Below are 25,387 nucleotides of genomic sequence, written 5' to 3' on the forward strand. Positions count from 1 at the left end.
GAACTTCCCCTTCGGCGAGAAGGACTGTTTTTTGAATGGACATTGCCAGGGGAGTTGTAAACAGTGTTGCCTTTTTCCATGTAAAGAAAACATAGAATATTTTTTGAAAGATAATATATTTGTAAAAATTGTAAAAAGTGGTTATATATTTATATTTATATATAGTGTAATTATTGTATTTATACATTTCTCTGTGCCAAAGGGTTGTAGTGAGTGTGTGACTGTCATGGTGGACTGACAGAAGGTGTGTTTCTGTGCCCTGGGGTTGCTAGGGTGCCGTGGAATCCCAACACAAGCACAATTCTAGCACCCCGAAAGAACACGAATTAGCCACCTTGTTTTGAAGTGTTACTTTTTTGTTTTGCGTCTTCGCATTTCTACGCCTTAAGCACACAACCTGAGGCAACAGGCAACACTGAGAGGGGTTCACAGAGAGGGAGGGGGGACTGAAGTGGGGTGGGGGGGGCCTGAAGGTACCAGGTGGGTTGGAGAGTGGGTGAAAAGTCTGTTCGTGGGAGAAGGTTTGACCTTTGCTCTTGGGCATCACAATGAGCGTGGTGGCGACACCCGACTGCACCCCGAAATGCCGCTCGGCTCAGCACGCGGACGAGGTGGTGGCGGCCATGACGGCCTGCTCGGAGGAGGGGCGCCTCTGCACCTTCCTGACGGCCCACTGCCACAACGCCGCCACGCTGCGCGACGGCCACGGACGCACGGCGCTGCACCTAGCCGCCTCGCTGGGCAAGCGCGCCCTGCTGGAGTGGCTGCTGGACAGCAAGAGCGCCGACCTGCTGGCCAAGGACAAGGAGTCCGGCTGGACACCCCTGCATCGCAGCGCATTCTACGGCCACATCCACTGCCTCATGGCCTTGGTCAAGGTGAGCTATACCACAACAAAGACAGCGGTGGGAAACTTTGACCTCTGACAGTAAAGGAAGTCCTCCTTCCACGTATTTGTTCCAAACCATTCACTAAACTAGCTGATTCGCCAACTCTTCAGCCAGGTAGATCTGTCAATTACTGAAATCACCTGTGTTTTGTGTACAGGTAGAATCGATACACCGATAGGTAGGTCTTTTAATTTGTCATTTTCCTCCTCTGCCAAAAGATGCTTGAGGGTAGCATCTCTTGTCGCTGTTCTTCCTATTTGCACTCCTTTAGGATACACTACTGTCCAAAGGGCACATGTGATGTGTCAGTTTTTTGTGCTTTCTGAACCTGTGACCTTTATGATGTTACTGTCTCTTGCCCTGCTTATCAAGGCTCTGGAACATTCTCTGTAGCCTGGGATTTACTTCTTTTTTGCCTTCTCAGTTTAAAGTTTGGACTTAAAATCACCTGATTTGTGTTGCCTTAAATCGCCTTAAATTGTGTTGCTTTTGCGATATAGAAATATTGCACCAGTCGTCTAACCACCGTTAGGCAATTTCTGTACATATTTTTTGTTTGTGATGAGTATACCATTGTTGAATTGCCTCTTGTTGTGAGAGAGATATATTGGACTATTTTTCTTGTCTAGCTTTTTACACGCACCAGCTGAAACCTTGACATTTACTCACAAGTCAGGTTGTTCAGAATTACCATTCACCAGAGCAACCATTCTGACATTTGTTTAGTCACAGACAACTTGCTTCACAATAGCAGCCATGCTCTTCGACTTTTAAATGTATCACTGTTGCTGTGGCATGGGGACCTTGCTTATTTAAAGGGGAATGTGACAACATATCCTGTGTGCATTTGTCATTCTAGCATGGTGGACCACTCTCCATCCAGGATAAGGAAGGGCTGTCTGTTCTGGATCTAACCATGAAGGACAGGCCTTCTCATGTGGTCTTCAAAAACACAGGTGGGTGTTCCGCTTTACGTGTGAGGTGGTACCTTGTTTAAATCCAATTCAGTTATTTAAAACAGAAAATAACATGTAACTATTTTGGTGGATTGATCCAGAAATTGCGGGCAAGATAGACCGTTGACAAATTAACAGGCTGGTAGTTGCAATCAGACTTGGTCTCAGCTACATAGCTTTTTATGCACAATCTAGAGCTCTTGTGTTACACAACACCCATGAGAAAATGTCCGGATTGAAATGCATTAACCATTTCATTTCGAATTTGACTATTCTATTATTTGCTATCGTTCCATGTCATTTCTTTTGCTTGTTTTCTTTTTGAAGAGATGTCCTCAGCTGACCTCCTTTACAGGACTTTATATCACATCTCTCTAGTCCTCCTTTGCAGGACTTTATATCATGTATCTCTAGTCCTCCTTTATACAGGACTTTATATCACATCTCTCTAGTCCTCCTTTGCAGGACTTTATATCATGTATCTCTAGTCCTCCTTTACAGGACTTAACATCACATCTCTCTAGTCCTCCTTTACAGGACTTAACATCACATATCTCTCTAGTCCTCCTTTACAGGACTTAACATCACATATCTCTCTAGTCCTCCTTTACAGGACTTAACATCACGTATCTCTCTAGTCCTCCTTTACAGGACTTTATATCACATACAGTATCTCTAGTCCTCCTTTGCAGTCACCACTTGGTCAAGGTAGCAAAAGCTGTTGCTGTTCCGTGTTCACTCCGCGCTCTGTTTTCCCCCTCCAGATCCCACGGAGGTGTACACCTGGGGGAACAACGCCAACTTCACCCTTGGGCACGGCAACCATGAGAGCAGGCACCACCCGGAGATCGTGGACCTGTTTGCGAGGACCGGGGTCTACATCAAGCAGGTGAGCGCCGTGCCGACAGGCTCCCCGTGGTTGGCACCAGAGGGGGGTGGGGAAGGAAGGCCTTATGTAACAGGCCGAAACGCTGACTCAATAGTTCTGAGTCCACTGCTTATCTCGTATTCTGGAGGAGTCGGCGTTGTAGCGCTTTCTTGTCAACGCATGACTCCTCATAGGCTCACACACGCACTGTTGTAGCGTATAGTGTTTGTGGTTTTAACATGAGAAACATAAATATTTGATTGACCCTGGATTTGTCCGATAGCAGGTGTTACACACAATGCGCTTTATTCAAAACATCTGCCACGCTCACTTTCACTCACACACATGTTTACACACCCCTGCTCACCTGAGAAAAGTGTCCCTCGGGGCCCAGGGCACAGAGGGCTATTTCACTGGGGCTGGTGGAGAAAAGAATCTGTTAACGGTGGCAACGGTTGCTATGACTGCTTTTCCTCTGTGTGTGTGTGTGTGTGTGTGTTTATGTGTGTGTTTGTGTCTGTCTGTGTGTGTGTTTGTGTGTGTGTGTCTATGTGTGTGTGTTTGTGTCTGTCTGTGTGTGTGTCTGTGTCTGTCTGTGTGTGTCTATGTGCCGTGCGTGAACTTTAGAGGGCTCTAGCAACCTCTCCAAACAACCCCCCCCCCCCCACACACACACACACACACACACACCTACCCCCTCCCTCACCCTCTATTCCCCCACATGGACCAGAGTATAGCCAGGTCAGAGTGACCCTTAAGGGGAGGTCTGTTTGTGTTTTTATTTGTGAGTGTGTGTGTGTGTGTGTGTGTGTGTGCACACATTTTCCCCACGAGGGGTAACGTGATCGACTTGTCAGTGACAATGCGACATTGTCCTTGGGTCCAGTATGGATTTAGGGATTTTGAGCTGGAGAGGCGGCGGCTTAATCTCCAGAGAGTGAGCGGATGAATGGGGAGGAGGCTACAGCATGAGGACCGCGGGTTGCTCGAGTTTCACACAGGGGTTCAGTGCCAAGGCCCCCCACCCATCCACCTGCGGACACACACACACACACACACACACACACACACACACACACACACACTCACACAGATCCCACCTCCCAGAGAGGCATCACTCACTCGGTCTGCTCTATGGTTTCATCTTGGCTGGATATATGCTGTTAGTGTGATTAAACTTACTGGCACGCTCTATTCCACTGTGTGCGTGTGTGCGTGTGTGCGTGTGTGTGTGTGTGTGTGTGTGTGTGTTTGTGTACGCTTGTGGCTCTGTGTGTGTGTGGCTCTGTGTGTGTGTGTGTGTGTGTGTGTCTGTGTGTGTCTGTCACGGTGTCTCTGTGGATGCAAGTGACTTGGATATTGGTATCCAGTAGTGTATGTTTCAGCAGACCTCTACTCATCACCACTACACTGTCTGTGTGTCAACTGAACTCTGCCTCACTCTTGGTTTTTGTTTTCTCTGCACCAGCTGTGTGTGTGTGTGTGTGTGTGTGTGTGTGTGTGTGTGTGTGTGTGTGTGTGTCTGTGTGTCTGTGTGTGTGTGTGTCTGTGTGTGTCTGTGTCTGTGTCTGTGTGTGTGTGTGTCTGTGTGTCTGTGTGTCTGTGTGTCTGTGTGTCTGTGTGTCTGTGTGTCTGTGTGTCTGTGTGGCTGTGGTTGCTGAGGAGCAGTTTTTGTCCTATCTGCCCAAATTTCTGTTGAAAGTGTCCCCTTTGTTTCTGTGTTGTTTATTTTTACAAAGGTCTCCTTGTCGATGAATAGGGATTTCAATAGCTGTGTGTGTGTGTGTGTGTGTGTGTGTGTGTGTGTGTGTGTGTGTGGCAGGATCACATATCATCAACCTCTCACCAACCTCTTGATGTGTCCCATGCTGAAAGGAAGAGCCCATTGTTGCTCTGGCAAGGGCTACTGTGCAGATGCTTAGAGTTAAATATTAATCTCAAAATAACACACATTAATTAAATAACTACCTGCGTGTGCGCGCGCTTGTGTGTGTGTGTGTGTGTGTGTGTGTTATGTGCTTCCTGAGTAGGCTCTTGGCACACAGTAATGATCGTGATCCTGCATAGCTGGCGTACAGTATGTGGTGTGTTGAGGCTTGAAGGGGCTGCATATTGCATTAGTGATGATGTTTACCTCAGCCCAGCCTCACCACTTGCACTTGCACCACAGCTCAAAGTGTGTGTGTGTGTGTGTGTGTGTGTGTGTGTGTGTGTGTGTGTGTGTGTGTGTGTGTGTGTGTGTGTGTGTGTGTGTGTGTGTGTGTGTGTGTGTGTGTGTGTGTGTGTGTGTGTGTGTGTGTGTGTGTGTGTGTGTGTTGGACGGGGGGGTCTCTCACTGCTCCCCTGCTGTTTGGGGTTGGCACAGGAGCAGGTGGGTCAGGCAGAGGACAGTGGGGAGAGATGATGGGTGCCTCTCATGTAAAGTTTATACGTCCTCTCTCGCTCCTCGGGCCTCGATCCTCACTGATCTACATAAAGAAAGATAGACGAAGGGATAGACTATCGTTGTTGCCGCCCCATCATTCTTTATGTAGATCAGTGAGGATCGAGGCCCGAGGAGCGAGGGAGGACATATAAACTTAACATGAGAGGCACCTAAAGAAGGTCTGATAGGAGAGGAAACATGCAGGTTCCCTTAGTGCAGCAGGTCTGTTTGTGTCTGTTTGTGACCGGTCCCAAGTTATAGAACCATCCCCTGCTAAATAATAAGAAAGTTACTGTGTGTGTGTTAGCTGCTACACTGTGTCTGTGAAAATGTAAAAAGGTGTGTGAGTGTGTGAGTGTGTTAACTAGATTTATGTCTATCCCTGAACGTCTGAAAGGCTTTTATGTCTCTGTGTGCAGAAGCTTTAAGAGCTCTCTGCGTATGTGTGTCTGAAATTTTAACACACCTCTCTCTGTGTGTGTGTGTGTGTGTGTGTGTTTGTCTTTCAGGTGGTGTTGTGTAAGTTCCACTCGGTATTCCTGTCTCAGACAGGTAAAGTGTTCACCTGTGGACACGGGCAGGGCGGACGTCTGGGACACGGGGATGAGCAGACCTACCTGGTGAGTGGATTCCTTCACACACTCTGGCTTTTGTGTGTGTGTGTGTGTGTGTGTGTGTATGTGCGTGTGTGCATTCATCTGTCTTTCATGTATGAATCACTGCTTTCTTCTTCCTGCCTGTAATCACATTTGTTTTATGGTCTGGTGGAGCGTAGTATATATACAGTGTAGTTCTAAGATGAATGTGTCATTTTTTGATTGAACTGCAGCAGGTGTTGAATGTTCTGTGTCTGTATAGCTGATCCACACCCCAAATGACCCTAAGTAACCCTCAGTCCTGTCCAGTGTCACCTGTGATGCCGTTTCCTTTGGCTTGTATCCCATAGTGCTCCATTTCCTAATGTACCCTTCACTCTCCGCACATTTCTCCCATCCCACCGCTCTCCCAGTTAACCCATGCAAAGGCCTTTCAGTGGCAGTGCGGAATGATATGCCTCCCTTTCAGAGACAGACAGACAGACAGACAGACAGACAGACAGACAGACAGACAGACAGACAGACAGACAGACAGACAGACAGACACCTGTCTGTCTTAACATCTCACCTGTGCTCAACCCCGCTCCTCCAGGTCCCCCGCATGGCGGAGGGGCTCCTGTGTGCTGCAGTCTTACCTGTGTCAGGTTCACCTGTCTGTCTTAACACCTCACCTGTGCTCGACCTTGCCTCCTCCAGGTCCCCCGCATGGTGGAGGGGCTGCTGTGTGACTTCGTGTCCCAGGTGGCTGCGGCGCGGGACCACACGGTGGTGCTGACGGAGGAGGGGAACGTCTACACCTTCGGCCTCAACCGCTACCACCAGCTGGGCCTCAACCCGCCCCCTGCAGCCAGCCTGGTGCCCAAACATGTAAGGATGATAATATAATAATGATGATAATAATAATAATAATGATAATAATAATAATAATAATAATAATAATAAAATAAGATGGATAAAGATGATACATTTTATTTTTACATTTCTCAGGATTATGAGCGGGAGTGTGGGGGAGTAGGGTCAATCATAATGACTGGAAACTGGACTAAACTAAATACTGTATGTTGATGGGTCTTTCCATGCCCCCCCCCCCACCCCTCTCTCTCTCTCTCTCTCTCTCTCTCTCTCTCTCTCTCTCTCTCTCTCTCTCTCTCTCTCTCTCTCTCTCTCTCTCTCTCTCTCTGTCGCTTCACAGGTGTCATCTAAGGTCCTGAAAGGGAGGTATGTCGTTGGCGTTGCCGCCGGAAGGTTCCACACGGTCATGTGGACCCACGATGCGGTCTACACTGTGGGACTGAACGGGGGGCAGCTTGGTAAGTCTAGCGCACGCTAGATCAGACCAGCCCCTGAAGGAGCATTTTTACATTCCCTCTCTTTGTTACAATGGTGGTTGGATTTGGCAAACCAAATCCTGATCTATACCCAGTCTTTATCAAATTAGTGTTTGCCTAAGCCAGTCGGCACCATTCAACTCTTAATGGTTAAGACCAGTACACACCGTGTAGCCCAGGCCGGTTTAAACCAGATGTCCCAGACCAGTCGACAGCAAATAATCAATCCAGGCCAGGTAGTGTGGCCCAGTTCAGAAGAGATTATCTAGATTAATTCAGACCAGATAGTGTGGCTCAGTTCAGAAGAGATTATCTAGATCATTTCAGACCAGATAGTGTAGTCCAGGTCAGACCAGATAGTGTAGTCCAGGTCGGACCAGATTGTGAAGACCGCTCCACAATTTCATGTGTTGACCTTTCGACCCCTTCACCTTTAGGCTATTTGCTGGATCCCAACGGCGAGAAGTGTGTGACCTCGCCCCGCCAGGTGTCCGCTTTGCACCATAAGGAAGTCAGCATCGCCATGGTAGCGGCCAGTAATGGTGCCACGGTGTGCGTGACCGTGAAGGGCGATGTTTACCTGCTGGCCGAATACCAGTGCAAGAAGCTGGCCTCTAAGTAAGTTGGTCGGAGTCAGACATACAGTATTTTAACGTTTTACATTTTTATTCTTAAGTGTTTGAAGTAACTCAATGTAGGAATACCTCTTCTGTCAATTGTCAACATACTGGGTACCCATTTAGTGCCACGGGGTACCTATTTTGTATAAAAACTGACAAACAGGGTCATGCTCCTTACCGTGACACCAACGTGACATAGTGCAACGCCAGGCATTCTGGGTGCACGTCGGCAATGTTGACTCCAACATGAGTCATCAAAATGAGTTTGAAGTCGTTAGTCGTAGGTGGGGTAAGCGATTGCACATGACATCATGTTTGTTTATGTTTAGATTTTCGTAAGCAGACAATTAGTTTAATACTACGTACATTATATTTTAACCAAGAACTAAATGAAGCACCAGATAGGTAGCTCTCCCCTCCCTTCAGTATTACCAGAGAAACTCCACACAGGGTTTTGTTTTTGTTTGGTGGACAGTTTCCAGGAGCGTTTTTTTTTCTTCTTTTTTTTTGTGCACTCACGGGATGGTCACGGCATGGTCAGCCTGCGGTTTGTGAGGAGATGTGCACTTGAATTCAGGTGTAGGTCAGGCTATTTAAGATGTGGAAGTAGAGCGTTATATATATCTCTAAAACATTTATGATCACCTCAGGCACTAAAATGTTCTTTGCTGTAGGCCCTGCAGTATGCTGTTAGAGTTGTTGTCTTGTCATAGTGAGAACCTATTGCTCTATAGTCTTCTCTGTTCTTTTGGGACCAGTGTTGTACTGTTGTTTGTTTGCTTTTGAGTACATTTGAGGGATGATTCTTTAGGGCTTCCAATAAAGTGAAGCAAAGTCTGTGATTTAAGAACAACCACTTCTGTTTGAAAAGTTTCCATAATTTGCTCTCTTCATGGTCTGTTCTTCACGTCTTCCCTAGTTGGGTGCCACAGTACCAGGCCTCATCACAGGCGTTCAGTTTGAGATGTACAGTACTCCTGGTCATTAGGATTGTTATGACCAGAAGGTGTTGGTGTTGGTCCTGCTGGATCCATGCACGCTCTGTTGGTGCTGAACGGCCTGTTTGACCCGGGGACTGTATTTTATTTTCTACTCAGGCAACTCAACATTAAGAAGGTTCTGGTGACCGGCGGGACTCTGGACCATCGCGTGGACCCACAGTTGCTTAACGAGAACGGGGGGGAGAAGGCCGCCATCTTGGCCTTGGACGAGGCTGGACGGGTGAGTAACAAATGTTTTCTTCTCTTTTTAGCTAAAAGCAGGTTTTTGTTGTTTACAACTATACAAGGCATGAAGAAATCTCAAACTTTAGGTTCATCAGACTTTATTTGGGTTTGTTAAAGACTTTGACCACAGTGATGTCTCGTCTATTTTCTATTAATTTTATGGTTAAATTGAAGCTTTACAGGATATTTCTGTGCTCTTCCTCATCTCTTCCTCTTCTCCCCCTCCGCCTCCCTCTCTCAGGTGTTCTGCTGGCGCTCCGTGGGTGGAGCCCTGAGGCAGTGCAGGTGGGCGTACGGCCGCCAGGTGTTCATGTCCGACATCGCCCTCAGCAAGAGCAACATGATGTTCGTGACGCAGGAAGGAGAGGGCTTCAGTGGCCAGTGGCTCGGGGAGTACAAGAAGATCACAGACAAGAAAGGTACATAGAACACCATATTTAGAATGCTGTCAGAGTCCTGTATGATCACAGACAAGAAAGGTACATAGAACACGATACTTAGAATGCTTCCGTATAATCACAGACGACCAAAGCACAGGGGAGATACATCTGTAGGCTCCTGGACAATAATGGCCGACGCCCACCGGACACGGCGTTCGGTGGTCTGGGCTCGATGCGCAGGATTTTAGAATAGTTTTCTATCTCTGTGCGGCTGCTGCGCGGCAGACGTTTCTAGTGGGCTTTGCTCCGTTAAAAACAATGGAGTTCTAATTTCTTTATTGTCGCGGCGCACCATATACGTGTCCGCTGGGCGCCGGCCTTAAAGACAGGAGCAGAGACCACCATATGCAACTTTCTGCCAGAGGACAAGACATCACTGATAAGACGGGGTACCGCTGACACATCTGTGGGTACGGCACGCTATGAACTAGTAATAATAAACATCAAAGCAGACTGACACAGAAGTATCACAGGCAAGAATGATGCAAAGTGCAAGATACCTTTTTTTAGGTTCCTGTCATTGGACAGACACAAACTCACACACTCATACACAAAAGATAAAAGCACAAAACCTGTGTGTAAGGAACACTACTGACTAATTAAGTCTGAACCACATCAGCTTGCATAGTAGCAGGAAGGAACAGCCCCACCACAGGACTTAAACTTCCTCAAACCCCTTCCTCATTGTCTTATGCCATCCTTACACCAGAAGACTTTCAAAAGATTTTGGAAAGGAGTTTTTTTGTTTAGAGGCGTGTTACGCTTGATATTGTGAAGAGGGGAGTTATTTTGAAAGTGTGAATGAATTAACTATGCTCCAGCCATGAGTAGTGTGAGATCATTCATCTTGAAGTAGGCGAATCTAGGGACAAAAAAAGCCCCACAATGAATTGCACATTAAATGGTGTGTCTGTTTCCTAGTAGCTGTGTATTATTTAAGACTGGACTCAGACCGCCCTGGCTGGCCATCACTAGTAGTAGCAGTACAGTAATTTCCCGCATATAAGCCGCAGTGTTATATGCAAGTTAAAAGAAACATAACCATATTAACACCATATTAACTGCCTCCTTGTATTAACCTCACAACTGAAGAAATTTAGCAAAATCAATGTATAAGCCGCGGCTAATAGTCGGGAAATTACAGTACTAAATATTAGCTCTTTAGCAGAGTCGTATATTTAGAAGGGTGAGTTACTACAGTATGTCTCCTTGCCCACACAGACCCGACGGGGGGAGTCGAGGTATGTGGCCATGCGGAAGCTGGAGGGGTGTACGAACGCATCCGTCTGGAAAAGCTTCCCTACGTCCACCGAGCCGTCAGCATTACGGTCGACTCCAAGGGACGCAACTTTGCCGTGCTGCAGTCCGACCCTAAGACCAGGTAAACCAAATATTGACACAGTCGATAGTTGAATAGCCACTGGTCACTGCAAGGGCACAGTTATCACCAAACTCACAAGACAGTAAAATAATACATTGGCTTGTTGTACAGGTTGCGTTGTGTTTTGAATGGTTAGATTTGTATCATAAATGTCCTTGATTTGATTTAAACCATATTGAGATATTCTGGACAGGCATCACATGTTTTCTTGACCTCCTTACCATCAAGTGTACATAGCCTTGGGTTAACCTTGTTTTTCGGTTTAAGAAAGTTGTTTTGTAGTTTTTTTATATACCACCCTTCACCATTTGACAACAACTCTTTTATCATGTGTGGTGGTGAAGTCATTAAATTGTGTTTATTATTGTTTATATTATTGTGTAATTCTATGTTTTATAATTTTATTATATTCTATTAATGTGTTTTACTCTCCTGCTGTGTCCCAGTCTGTATGAGATTCCTAGCGTCTCCTCGTCCACCTTCTCCGATCACCTGCGCGCGCTCCGTGCCGAGGCGGACGAGATGGACAGCATCCACGACGTCACGCTGCAGGCCGGCGACCGCACCTTCCCCGCCCACAAGTACATCCTGTCCGTGCGCTCCGACTTCTTCCGGAAGCTCCTGTTCCGCGAGGGTGACGGCGGCGGCGGAGAGGACTGGGACTGGGACGAGGAGGAGGAGGTGCGTCGGAGCGAGGACGCGTCCGGCTGCGACCTGCTGGTCCTGGAGAAGGTCCCGGCGGAGCTGCTGGAGCAGGCGCTGCAGTTCGTCTACGCCGACACGTGCGAGATGCTGACCCACGGCGCCCGGCCCAGCGTCCCGCGCTCCACCAACGCCACCAACGGCGCCAGGAAGCCCGGCCGCAACCACGACCAGAACCAGAACCAGCAGGAGCAGCTGATCCACAGCCTGCAGGAGCTGGGCCTGGGCGACAGCCTGCGGGGACGCTCGGCGCTGGAGGTGTACCGCTCGCTGCCGCCCCCTACCCACGTGGAGGGGGATAACAGGGACAAAGAGAAGCCCAAAGGGAAAGGCTCCAAGCCTGGCAAGAAGGGCAGCAAGGGCGGTGGTGGTGGGGGCGACGGAGGTGGTCCCAGCCCAGTGAAGATGCTGCAGGCTCTGGCTAAACGACTGGGTCTGGGCAGCCTCTCCAACAGGTGAAGACAACAGCCCACAGTGTGTGGTGGTGACTGGGTGTAGAAACAGCCCACAGTGGGTGGTGGTGACTGGGTGTAGCTTTGATAGTACAGTGATACTGAATCAGTTGCTTTTAGCAATCCGATTACACAGTTTTTACATGACATTTTAATTGGAGTGATGAGTGTGTTAGACTGAAATCTGTTTGTATGTAACTGCACTGACTGATTTAGGGCAGCTTATTTTCCTAGATACCCATCTTTGGAGAGCTGGCGTTAACCTTTTGTAGTCTCATAGCTATGGCATTGTACGGTATGTCATGGTTTTGTTTGTTGAGTAAGTCAGCAATTGAACGTAGATATTGTTGTTTATTGGCAGGTTGGAGGGTGTGAAGTTCGAGAATGGCACAGTCACTGTGACGGCTAAGAAGACGGGCAGCAGACCAAAGTTCAACCAGAAGAAGTGGTAGGTGCCCTGCAGTTCTCACTCTCATGTGTGGGCAGTAGAGTAATCCACTCTCACAGGGGAGCTACACCAGACGCGTAACTGAAGCGCTCCGTTAGCGACGCGTATGTTGCAACCGGTCGCAGCAGTTAATTATCACTGTAGTCAATGGAAGTAGCTACACCAGACGCAACAGTGGCGCGTACATTCGAAAAAAATAGACCCATCTTCTAAAATGGATTTTACGCGTCGCTAACGGAGCGCTTCAGTTACGCGTCTGGTGTAGCTCCCCTGTCATGGTGCCCGTGGTCTAGTATGGGTGCCCCTTATGGAAGGTGCCAGCAACACCAAGGTTATGGGTTTAACACATTCTAAAGAAAATGTAAGTGTAAATGTAGCATTGGCGATGTCTACCACGTACGGGACCCAGGTTCGAGTCTGATCTGAGGTCATTCCTGGAACCAATCCCCGTCTTTCTTTCATCCACTTCCTGTTCACTGTCTGCTCTCCTGTCAAGTAAGACAGGAAATCCCCATAACATAGCTCTAAATGCTACTAAATGGCCAAACGTAACTTATATCTGAGCGTAATATAGATTGTAAGCGTAGATGTCGGTGATGATCAGACTATGCAGAAGAGGGTGGCAGTTTTCGCTCAGCCTCTCCCTGTGGCTTTGCGTTCCTAATTCCCAACTCTCCCGTAAAGAGGTTGTTTTGACCTGTCTGCTGTAGTCAGCACAGCTGTTCGGAGTCTGACACGAGCGACCTTTCAAGGACGCCTCCTCGCTGCTTCCAAATGGCAGCTAGATGTTTTTAGAGCGGTTTGGCCCCGCTCTCCGCTGTTGTGTGCTTAGTAGAGATGACTAAAGACGGCGAGCAGCGTGTGACTTCTCCTATCTCCTGTCAGTTCACATTAATACACGTTATGAGCAACACTAACATCAATTGGGAGCCTAACTTCACTTCATGAAAGATGTCTTCATATAAGATGTACTGTGTGCAGCCATTGGTAGTTAATTAAGAACAGACATCTGAAAGAAAAAAAAAAGAATAGACATCTGAAGCAGATCACTTAATGTCTCTTCATTGAGCCACCTGGTTTTGTCAGAGAATTATGGTATAGTTTGAACCGTTTCATTTAAAAACAAAGTGCAGTGCTCAAGGATGGTTCATGGTGGTGTTATTCACCTGTATGTGCATGCAGGTGTGGATGGAGTGTTTATGGTGTTCTGATTGGTCCGTGTCTTGGTCCTGTGTTTACAGCACCTACCTGTGTGATGTCACACTTCGAGCTGAGGATGGCAAAGAGTTCCCCTGCCACAAATGTGTCCTGTGCGCGCGATTGGGTAAGCAAACCAATGGCTGGACTAGAGAAGTGCCGTCGCACTTTTCAGTGTTCACTCATACTCATGGCATCTGGAGAGGTTGTGCAGAGTCACTTACAGGGCGTTGCAACTTAATTAGAATAATTTGGCCGTAACATTTCAGGTCATATAACCCCTTTTCATGATGTAGTGTGCATCTATTCTGATGAAAACCACATATTGATTTTACATGAATGTCTGTTTTTATTTATTATTCTTACAGAATATTTCAACAGTATGCTGGGCAACCCCTGGATTGAGGTATGTTATGCCCAAGCACATGTTAAGATGTACCGTTTTACTGTGTGAATTCAGTTAAGGTTACTGCTGAACTGAACTGAGATACCAGTTTTGTAGATTCATTATTAGAGTACATTGTAATGGATGGTTTGATGTGTTTGCCTGCCCTCTGTAGGCCACAAGCTGTACTGCGCTGGATATGCCCACCAGCTCTGAGGTTCTGCAGGTCATCTTGGAGTATGTTTACACAGACGACTCACCAACTGTCAAAGGTAATATTTGTCTGTGTGAGCTGAAAGTGAAACACTGTAAATGTAGTACTTAACAATGCTTATTAATAGTAATACTTGACAACAGAACAGAACAGAACTATTGTATAATGTTGGCTTTGTTGACTGGCTCTCTCTTTCTCCATCACTCTCTCTCTGTTTCTCATGCTCTTTTCATCTTTTTATCGCCCTGTCTCTATCCCTCACTCAATCTCTCTGTCTCTGTCTCTCTCTCTCTCTCTCTCTCTCTCTCAGAGTCTCTGAAGGTGGAGTTTGTGTGTAACGTGCTGGTGGTGGCAGACCAGCTCCTCATCCCCCGACTGAAGGAGATGTGTGAGGTGGCCATCACTGAGAACCGTGAGTCTGCACAGCCTGTTGTCTTCCTCTTAATAATAATAATAATAGCAATAATAATGCGTTTTATTTATGGGCGTCTTTCTTGACACTCAAGGTCACCTTACCAAATCATCAATGAAACATTCAGTCAAGAAACACACAAAGACAGATCGTAAAATAATTTATATACATAATAATACTACTACTAATAGAATTGAATATAAAGGATGGGTGGGGTTTTTACAGGGAAAGCAGATGAAATGAAAGGGAGTAGACCTGTCTGAAAAGATGAGTTTTAGGTCAGATTTGAGTGGTTATGGACGGGAAGTGTTGAATGTGGTGAGGCAGAGAGGTGGGGGCCTGAGTGACTGAAAGCTCTTGACTCCATGGTGACCAGACGAGCAGGTGGGAGGATGAGCTGGATGGAGGAAGAGGACCTGAGGGAGCTCTGTGAGATACTGAGGGGCAAGATAGTGGAATCCCCCACCCTGCGCTACCATTGGGCCCATTACCAGCAACAGCCTTCTGTTTCATTGTGAAGGGGCAGAAAGTGCTTAGTGTGTGTGTTAAGCTGAATACGGACTGGAAGAGATTAGCAGAGATGCTATAGCAAGGAGACACCATGAAATGCGAATCAAATTTAGCGACTTGTAGCGATGATCCATTAGCGTAGATTAGAAAATAGCATTACATGACTAAAAGTGAAACTAATTTCAAATGTTTTAGTCGATAAGCGATGGGCCACAAGCAAAATGGCCTTATGTCTGTTAGATACTTGAGGGTTCCTTGTCCCCTGTGTCCCCAGTGACTCTGAAGAACGGCGCGGAGCTGCTGGAGTTTGCGTCCATGTACAACGCTGAGCAGCTGAAGCTCTCCTGCCAGCAGTTCATCGTCTTCAACATGGCCGCCCTGCTCGAGTCACGGTCAGCACAGGCGTCATCTACGGATGGCCACTTCTAGTATCAGCGTTAAGATGTGTGTGTTTTGGGATTTGTTGCTTTGCCTTGTGTATTGATTGTGTGTGTGTGTTTGTTTTCAGGGCGTTGGATGTTCTGAGTGAAGATGTGTTGGTTGAGCTGTCTTCAGTTTACAGGAGAATGGTGAGATTACTTTGACACCCACACACACAAACACTAACACACACACACACACACATTTTAGAGAAACACGTCATACTCATTCACAACTGGTTGCTTTACCTCTTGATGGTTTGGCGATTTGGAATCTGTGAGAGATGAATGACTTTCCCTTTTTTTAGATCCCAGCCATGCAGAAGCGCCTGATCACTCCGTACCCCGACGCCCCAGACCTGAGTGGGTACGAGGACCGAGACCTCCTCTCCTCTCTGGGACCCAGCAACGACACCAACCACTCCTGCACGTAAGGAAGAGTCCTCTGCATCTACATTTAATCATTTGGCGGACGCCTTTGTCCAGGTTAAAGCAATGGAATAACATGTATGCTATTAACATTTAGCATTTTAACAAGTAAGCTAAATAGCTGCAGTTGTAGCATTAGAATAATATTTAGGCTGTTAACATTTGTGCATTTAAGCATATTTATGGTACACCATACTACTGGAAAATGAACAAAAACATTTGGGGATCTGATTTCAATCTGCTGCACACACACACTGAGCTGGTGTTTTGAGCTGGTGTTTTGTGTTGTTAAAGCGTCCCTGTTTTGAGCTGGTGTTGTGTGTTGTTCAAGCGTCCCTGTTTCTCTGTTCCCTCAGTGAGAGCCTGCTGAAGAAAGCCAAGCTCAAGGCCAAGCGGAAACCACGGAGACGCAGCGACAGCTCCGGCGGCTACAACCTGTCTGACATCATCCACAGCCCACCTCCTTCAGGTACCAGCCAGGGCCCCTTCACTCCACCTGACTCGCTCAAGCCGATCCAGTCCTAGCCTCACTTTTGGAACACTTCATTTGGACAAGCCGATGAGATAAAGTCATCTCAACAAAAATCAATTAAGTTGATTTATCAAAAGTTCAAGCAAATATGTCTTGCAACCATTATTGCAACCATGTAAGCCAGTTGATTCGGATTAGCACAGCCCCTCGTCCAGATAGATCAGTTTATTACTTAAGTCACTTATGTGGAGTGTCCCAACAGAGCCAATGCATAAGGCAGCTTTTCATTTCTGATGCCTGGACGTCCACCTCTGAGTTTAATCGTCTAGCAGGAAAACATGAGCACACACACATGATAATGCACACACACATGATGAGTATGTTTGCATTATCATGTATGTGTGTATTATCATGTTATGCACATACACATGTGGCACACACACATGATAATACACATACATGTGATAATGCACACATACACATAGTAATGTACACTTACACATGAAAATTCATATACCATCTCTGTACACCCCTCCGCCAAGAAATATATTTCCTCTATCTGAATGTTTGCCATGCAACATTGAGACGCAGCTACTACAACACACTACTACTGTTAAGAACGAAATGCAGTCAAGGTGTGTGTTTGTGTTGGGTTTTACACCGGCATCGAACGCAATTCAGCCAGTCATAATCAAGGAATTGAATTTTAGAGTTTTAGAAATTCACATATACCATCTCTGTACATCCCTCTACTCGTTAACATCAGCAAGGTCATTCAGGGTGCCGAGATTCACACAAAGAATATAGATAAGCTAAAGTGAAAATGGGAGAGTAAGTCGGTTACAGTGAATGGATTTGCGCTTGGAGGTCACAGTTGCGAGACTGAAAAAAGAACATTGGCTTCCACAAGCCAGTGCTTACTAGTGTGTCAGCAAAAAAATCATTTCTGTGCTGCGCACCATAGCAAATATGTTTAGAAGAAGAATAGATTGTGGACGCCGACTGATCTGTTGTGTTGTGGTTGTGTGGCGCAGGGGAGAAGTGCTTGTCCTCGGGGGTGTTCTTCGGGGACCTGGGCCCCCCGGCGAAGGCCAACTCGGTGGAGTCTCTGCACGAGGTGGCCACCTCGGACTCCGAGGGCAGCTACATGGGGGTGGGCAGCCCGCGAGACCAGCAGTCCCCCATACCCCTGACCCGACCCGAGGCACTGGTAGGACACACACACACACACACACACACACACACACACACACACACACACACACACACACACACACACACACACACACACACACACAGTCTCTCACTCACTCACTTACTCATACACACACACACTACACAGTCATATTGAGGCGAAAGCTATCATGTGGCATGTGGTGTAGGAGCATTGAGCTGACACACACACACACACACACACACACACACACACACACAGACCTGTGTCATACTGAGGCGAAAGCTATCATGTGGCCTGTGATGTAGGAGCATTGAGCTGAGCCAGCAATGTCTGTGCTTAGGGTCTTGCTCTGTCTGTGCTTAGGGTCTTGCTCATGCTATTGAATTAACAAATTGATTTTGGCAAATTATTAAATAATCTTGATTTATACTTTAGACTCTGCCTGTTATTGCATGCCAATCCTGTGCAGCTGAAGATACTGAACTTGTGGGTTAACGCACGGGCAGATAAATCCAAGTGTAGGTGGGACAATTTGGTTAAACTGTGTCCTGGCCAGGAGGAGAAATGCGGCCCCCCCTGGATGAGGACCCCCCCCGGCACCCCCCATCTGAGGAATGGGGGCCCCGTCACACCGGCAAGCTCCGCCCCTGAGCCCATACCTGTGGTGAAAGCCAGGTAAGCCTCGGTAGAGTCCTGTGATGGGCAACGGCTCTCTCAGTACAGATGGCATCTGTTCTCGGCAGAGCTGAATTTGTGCCAGAGCTAGCAAGTTAAGCACAACGCAAGCATTGGTGATCATCAGTAATATGATGTGCTGGATCTTAGTGTCTCTTTATGTGCTGTCTCAATAGTCATGGCCCGTGCTTAATTTGTAAAGTGGGAGGTGCCGGAACGCAGAGGATGGGTGGATCCGGCGACTCAAAAATAAATAAATAAATGAATAAGAGGTTGGCGGGACGACGACGCTTACTAACGATTCTGTATGCACTACAATTAAACCAGTTACCGAGTGCTGAGACAGAGTGCAGATTTGCCAAGATAACCAAGGTTGTTTTAACCACAACGGACAACGCTCAGAGTAAAAGGATGAACTCCAAACAAGCACACAACAACACTCACTCAAAATTCGCCCTTATGTTAACTCTCCACGCGCACACACACGTTAACGCAACACAATGAATCAATAATTAACAAATAAAACAAAGATTACAATATATTGAGAGCACCAGCAGAGAGTAATTAAGACTTCATTTTACTTACACACATATCTTATTTGTCCAAAACAGCCCATACAGTATCCATAGACACCCTGACCTCTATTTCCCTACTCCTCAGATCCCGTGCAGTTCTATGTCTTTTGGCAATCCATGATTTCAAGTAGGGATTGGGATTGAACCGGGTAGCCTAAGCGGTGGGCCGACAAGGCAAATAAAGAGTCGTGAGGAGATGATAGAGGGGAGAAGAGATGCTCTATTTGCTGCGCAAATTAAGTTAATCTGCGAAAAACCCCGCTCACACTCTGCACTTGAGATGGGGACAGTGTTGACCTAGGCCAAAAGGTCCGAACAAACTTTTATTTAATGAATGAATGAATTATTATTTGCTTTATTTCATTGTGATATGGTCATGGAGGTGGTGGATCTAATTGAATAGCTGCCGGATCCAACGTCGGAGGTTCCGGATCTCAAATTAAGCCTTGAATAACTGCCGGATCCAACGTCGGAGGTTCCGGATCTTGTTCCGGCTTGTTCCGGCTCAAATTAAGCACTGGTCATGGCTCCTAGTGGAATTGTGGGATCATTTAAGGTTAAAGGTTGTGTGTGTGTGTGTGTGTGTGTGTGTGTGCGTGTGCTCCCCAGCAATGCTCGTCAGACTGCTGCTGTGGTGGACCTCAGGATTATTATGGAGATGGAGGCCAGCACCATGAGTCAAGGAGCCACTCCTAAAAGCCCTGGATCGTGAGTATTTGATGTGTTGTTAAGTTATGTCTGTGTGTGTGTGTGTGTGTGTGTTTTGCAGTATTTTGGGTTTGTTTTTTTCCCTCATGTGGCTGTATGTCACTTTATGATCTAGACAACCATATATGCAACTTTTACTCAGTCAGTCAGTCAGTCAGTCACACTCTCTCTCTCTGTGTGATGGGCAGGTGGGGAAATGGCACCAAGGCGTCGCCCCTCCCGACGAAGCTCTCTCAGAAGCAGAGGAAGCTGATGCTGGCCATGGCGTCCAAGGACGGAGGCCAGGAGAGGGCTGCCGGTGCTCCATCGCCCCCGACCCCCGTGGTCACCCCCTCCAAACCGGCCAAAGCATGGTGAGTGGCGCTCAGACACTGGGTGTACAGTCATGCACACACACACACACACATCATATTGAGTGTCATACTGGGTGTGTGTTTTAATATAGGCATCTCACACTCACACATGTCCTTGCTTTCAACTTAAACCCCACTATTATGCCCCCCCATGCATACACACACACACACACACACACACACACACACACACACACACACACACACACACACACACACACACACACACACACACACACACACACACACGTCATATTGAGTGTCATACTGGGTGTGTGTTTTCATACAGGCATCTCACACTCACACATGTCCTATATATATACACACACACACACACACACACACACACACACACGTCATATTGAGTTGAGCTGGCTCTCGAGCACAAGGAATGTTGGAATTCCTTTTACGAGTACATAGCAATAAACTACTTGAACTTGAACTTTTTTTGTACGGCTATTTGTATAAAGCCTTTCTCCCATTCATTGCCCACACAGCCCACACAGCTCACACAGTCACATCTCCCACCTTACTGGCCCAGCGGGGCAGCTTTTGAGCCATCTTATGAAATTGTCCAGGTCAGGGCAGATCATTTGCTCTCTGACACTGGATTGAAACGGAAGCCTAGTGTCAATAAAAAGGCATTTTGCCCCAAGAGTATGGATTTGACCTCCACTCTTGTCATGTGTGGATGGGTGGCACGCTGAGAAGCAGGTCTACGGTGCTGTTGATTGATTCCCTCCCACTGAAGTGTCCACCACGCTACCTTTTATGATTCGGTCCGAATGCAGCTCTCTCAGATGCGCTGTCCGTCTCTTCCGTGGACTGTCGGAGGTCATCTTCGTGTCTTTGTTCCCCAGGGCAACAGCGGTCCAGTCTCCACCAGCGCTGCGGTCGTTCCGAGACGTCCTGGAAGAGGAAGCCAAGCAGGTCAAGACCCCTCCAGCTGCCCCAGTGGCTGCTGGGAGTCCGGGGCCTGCAGTGGGGTCCGCGGCGGCAGCAGCAGCAGCCAAGAGGGTGACCTTCAAGTGCGCGGAGAGCAGCGATGCAGACAAACCTGCGGGGTAGGACCACACACACACACACACACACACACACACACACACACACACACACACACATACACACACATATACGCACGCCACATACTGTACACACACGTGTACACAACACACACAACACTAACAAACACGCACACGTATAATACGTATGCATCTCTCACACTCTTTCTCTCTCTCTCTCACACACACACACACACACACACACACACACACACACACACACACACACACACACACACACACATACACATACACACACACACATGCATAATGCTCATGGATCACACACACACACATACATACTGTACACACACACACACACATACAAATGCAAACACAAAGATGAGCACAAGCACACAAACACATGCAGAAGCACAAACATAGTCTATCTCAGGCGCATTCACTATCTGTGCACACATTCACAACCCATAACATGGGAAGTGTGTCAGTACTTCATTAATGCAGAGGGGGACCACACATGACTTTTATTTTGTCCATGTGGGGGCACTGTTGTCCCAATCTCAAACGTATGTGAGTAACAGAGTGCTTAGTCCACAGCATTTGTCTCTCCTTAAAGTTGTGTGAGATTCTACATAAACATCTTGGGTACTTTATCCTTGTTTTATTTCATTTTATCCAAGATTGGTCAGCAATCTACACAGGTTCATAGCGTCAGTAGCTGTATTACAGGTGTTAGTTTGGGGTTGAGGACTGACAAATAGGGGCTGAAAAAGCCGATGGTCAGACGTTTGATAATGTCCAGCCTGACGATGAGCGTCTGTAGCGCCAATCGGTTAGCAGCACCTGCCAACAGCAATAGACCTCTGTCGCCACTTTTGCATGGCTGCATGGTGTGCTGTGTGTTGATGTCAATGCACTGTGCCTATGCACAGATTTGCTACAGATTAAGGTTCATAGAATAAAATTGTTACTCACTCAGTTGGATTGCTCCAAAGTCACTGTCTTTGTGTGTGTGTGTTGTGTGGTGTGTGTGTGTGTGTGTGTGTGTGTGTGTGTGTGTCAGTCAGTGTGTCCATATTCTGATGAAAAGAGGCAAAATGTACTGGTCGAGTTTGCAAAAACACAGTCACCGCAACCTGCTCTCTCTGTGTCTTATGGGACGTGTGTGTGTGTGTGTGTGTGTGTGTGTGTGTGCGCGCGCTAGTCCAGAGAGCACTCAGAGCATTGAACCCCTGGACCAATAGAAATTACTCTCATCAGATTCTGCACGGGTGGCTGGCTGGTGTTATCAGCACAGCAGAGAAAAGAGTGTTAGAATTTAAGAGTACTGTGTGTTTGTGTCTGTGTGGGTTACGTGTGTGTAAGAGAAGGAACCACTGTCGATTCTTCTTTACTTTTGTGTGTGTGCCTTTTATAAGTATGTGTGATCCTCTTGTAATGTTTTGGCTGTTGTGTTGTGTTGTGTATTTCTACTGCACAAGAGGCGTGATCAATGGATATACTGTAGTTCAAATGACTCCATACGCTTTTGGATAGTCCTTCAATCAATCAGACCAACGATCCGGGTGCGCCTTTTGGATAAGCTAATTTGTGATTTGGATTGGAAGATGAAGACAAGGAAGCAGGAGAGATAGATGTGCAGGTTTCCAGCCTGAGTTGCAGGGCGAAATTCAAATCGCCGGCAGATCAGACAGGGTTTACCCAGACTAAGAGACCTCCGGCAGATCAGACAGGGTTTACCCAGACTTCGAGAAATAGTTAATTTATTGCCTGCATGGCTTTGTTTAGTAACAGAAGCTGCAGTTAGAGAGTGTGTGGAGGGTGTGATGACTGGAGCTGCAGTTAGAGAGTGTGTGGAGGGTGTGATGATGACTGGGGATGTGACGTTTCCTAGCTGACCGCTGACCTGTGCATGCTTGTGTGCCTTCACTCACTGGCACTTCCTGTCTCTTCCCATCAGGCCGTGGGTGCGGAGCGGGGTGGGCAGCCCTCCGGCGGGGGCGGCCGTGACCTTTGCCGCCATCGTGGAGGAAGAGAAGAAGCAAGAGGCGGCGTTGATCCGCAGTCGAGATAAACCACTGGCTCTCATACAGGTACAATCCCTTTGTCCTCCTTCATCCCTCTCTCTCTCTCTCTCACTCTCTCTCTCTGCTCCTCGTCTGTTTTTATGCTCTCTCTTGCTTTTCACTGTTTCCTCTCTTTCTCTTTTCTCTTTCATCCTCCTCTTTTTTCCCCTACCCTTCCTGACTTTCCATGCTCTCATTATCTCTGTGTGTGTGTGTTCCCTCCGGTTTACTTTCTGTGTGTTTTCAGATTGAGGAACGAGCCATTCAAGACCTGTTGCTTCACTATCGAGTCGCCAACAACCCTGATGAGCTGATTGTGGTGGAGAGGTCTCCCCTGGGTCCTATTGCCACCCCTACCTGGAACAAGCACTAGCTCAAACACCGAGACAGTGTAGAATTAATACAGAGAAATGTTGACAAGATAACCCCCTCTGTGACCTCCGTAAACTCAGTGTTGCGTTCATTGTGGATGAAGTGTGACAGACAACAGTCTGGCTTTTTTTTTTTTTTTCCTTTTTTTTCTCCTTCTTTTTTTCCCTCATGTCAGCCCCTGCCCCTGCTCCTTAATATCCTGTGTGTACAACAGGAGGAATACAGTGAGGAAAGATAGGTGGCAAAATGACCTGACCATCCTTTATTGGCGTTTACAACTTAAGAAATACGATGGTGTGAGTTGTGTGCCCGAACAATGGCTGTCTCATGGTGCGCACAGAGCAGTCTAGCAGCTGCCAAAGATGAACTGGAAATGAGTCGGTAAAGGGTTCCATGGAACAAAGCTTTACTGGGCATGCAATGGGGAAGGCACGGTGCCTCAGCAGGAAAGTCCCAGGCTTCACCTTGGGCCTAGTGGAAATGGCTAAACCACTAGCGGATTTGGATGAGTTGAGGTAGCACACATGCATATCTGAATCTAAATCTAAGACAGCTAGGGTGGGGCTGGGGACTTTTTAATGTATTGATCCGCATTTGGAGTAGTAGTGCTTATCAGCTGGTGCTGATGCATATTGCAGTAGAACCGTCAGTAGTTGTGACGCTGCCAAGTTCTTGTTTGATGCACAATAGGAACCAGACTCAAGTCCAAGGGTCCCATAGCTGGGAAGTGTGCCTTTCTGCCTCGTCGACCAATCATCTGTTACACTCGCACAAACAAACCAAACAATAGCTACAGCATACACAGGAAGGATAAGTCCCTGCCCCTACAGTGGACTGATCTGAAGCAGATGCCATTTTTATGCCTTTTTTTTTTGTCTTGGCTAACTTTGTGTTTGCTACCCATTTCAGCAGTTTGATTGCTCAAGACTTATCAGTCATCTTAACAGTGGCATGCAATAAAGAACTTATCTGAATGAAGACTCATTCCTGTATTTGTTGGTCTTGCACATCTCTCCCAGTGGTGGATGAATTACACCAACTGCATACTTGAGTGAAAATAGAGATACCTTGTGTAAAATATTACTCCAGTAAAAGTGGATTCATGTAAAAAAAAAAACAACAACATTATTGTCGCAACATCTCCTGCTAGATCAACTGGTTTTAGGTGAAAATAGTACTAATGGCACCCTTGTCACACAGGTTTTTAAATATTGTCTGGTATTTGTCTATTAAAAAGATCATAAGCACAAAACAGCAATCCATTCCCATTAGGTAAGAAGTGGTTATGAAAAAACAGCTTTACAGAACAATTATTTAAATTTACATTTGTTTGTAACTTAATTGAAAGGAAAAAATCGTTCTTCAGAGCGTATACTCAACCTTAATTAGTGTAGTAAAGCACCTTCCCATAACTCTTACTGTACCTGCCCAGAGTCATCAGTGTGCCAGATAGTTTGCAAATCACCCCATTGTCGTGGAGGACCCCCCCCCCCCCCCCCACACACACACATACACACACACACAACCCTGCACTATGCCTGAGAGCAGAGAGCAGAGCAATCCCTAAGCCTTCATCACAAGGACCACAACAAATTAACCATGGGGCCTGGAATCCCATTTTGGCCCCTGAGCACCTGTGATTGCCTCTCAACGCTAACTGCAGCTCTAGCAGCGGGCCATTCAGCCGAGATTGATGGACTACACTGTGCACCTGGAATACTAGTCATCTGGAAGAGGAGGAGAGGACAACAGGGAGAGGGAGAGATGAAGAGGGAGAGGGAGTGATTTTTAAAGGCATGATGTCGTCCTTTTCTGTTTCCACGGCAAAGGAAGGAAGGGAGAGAGATAAAAGAGCAAACCCTGCCTCATCTATCAAGCAAAATGTTTATCCATCACAATGATGAATGCTCACTCTTCAACGAGATATATCTGTGTAGCAGCTCCAAGAATTAAGTAGAAAAACTGCAATAGAAAAATAATTGTGCGTGCGCGTTTCTACCCTTCTGGCAAGTTGGCAAGACTTTTTCGATCATCGCCATATGTTCTTCCACATTTTTTATGCCTGGAAA

At 46.9% G+C, this 25,387-nt stretch overlaps 1 protein-coding gene across 3 annotated transcripts; it reads left to right on the top strand.

Annotated features, from left to right (window-relative positions):
* Nucleotides 1-467: 467 nt before the first annotated feature.
* Nucleotides 468-24,292, top strand: ibtk (inhibitor of Bruton agammaglobulinemia tyrosine kinase). 3 transcript variants are annotated; one of them, XM_062538258.1, is made up of 28 exons: nucleotides 762-878; nucleotides 1,048-1,068; nucleotides 1,750-1,846; nucleotides 2,611-2,735; nucleotides 5,649-5,759; nucleotides 6,432-6,602; nucleotides 6,928-7,045; nucleotides 7,501-7,681; nucleotides 8,781-8,904; nucleotides 9,151-9,328; nucleotides 10,571-10,730; nucleotides 11,177-11,887; nucleotides 12,246-12,332; nucleotides 13,574-13,656; nucleotides 13,898-13,935; nucleotides 14,090-14,186; nucleotides 14,439-14,540; nucleotides 15,325-15,442; nucleotides 15,559-15,619; nucleotides 15,778-15,899; nucleotides 16,255-16,367; nucleotides 17,405-17,580; nucleotides 18,104-18,222; nucleotides 19,407-19,505; nucleotides 19,694-19,858; nucleotides 20,719-20,922; nucleotides 22,841-22,973; nucleotides 23,194-24,292. In XM_062538258.1, exons 3-28 carry the CDS (start codon nucleotides 1,807-1,809, stop codon nucleotides 23,317-23,319), a joined length of 3,762 nt encoding a protein of 1,253 aa, XP_062394242.1. In that variant the 5' UTR covers nucleotides 762-878; nucleotides 1,048-1,068; nucleotides 1,750-1,806; the 3' UTR covers nucleotides 23,320-24,292. The 3 variants fall into 3 exon arrangements, with proteins under 3 accessions (XP_062394240.1, XP_062394243.1, XP_062394242.1); XM_062538256.1 differs by lacking the exon at nucleotides 1,048-1,068 and having other exon boundaries at nucleotides 468-878; XM_062538259.1 differs by lacking the exons at nucleotides 1,048-1,068; nucleotides 18,104-18,222; nucleotides 19,407-19,505; ... (2 more) ...; nucleotides 22,841-22,973; nucleotides 23,194-24,292 and adding an exon at nucleotides 17,983-18,068 and having other exon boundaries at nucleotides 468-878.
* The last annotated feature ends 1,095 nt before the right edge of the window (nucleotides 24,293-25,387 follow it).

Source organism: Sardina pilchardus, chromosome 6 (assembly GCF_963854185.1).
Source record: "Sardina pilchardus chromosome 6, fSarPil1.1, whole genome shotgun sequence".
In the NCBI taxonomy this organism is placed as follows: domain Eukaryota; kingdom Metazoa; phylum Chordata; class Actinopteri; order Clupeiformes; family Clupeidae; genus Sardina; species Sardina pilchardus.

Coding starts and splice junctions, on each gene's coding strand:
- ibtk (XM_062538256.1), top strand. CDS start 549: ATGAGCGTGGTGGCGACACCCGACTGCACCCCGAAATGCCGCTCGGCT. Junction 8,905..9,150: donor CCTTGGACGAGGCTGGACGG/GTGAGTAACAAA, acceptor TCCCTCTCTCAG/GTGTTCTGCTGGCGCTCCGT. Junction 13,936..14,089: donor TGGGCAACCCCTGGATTGAG/GTATGTTATGCC, acceptor TGCCCTCTGTAG/GCCACAAGCTGTACTGCGCT.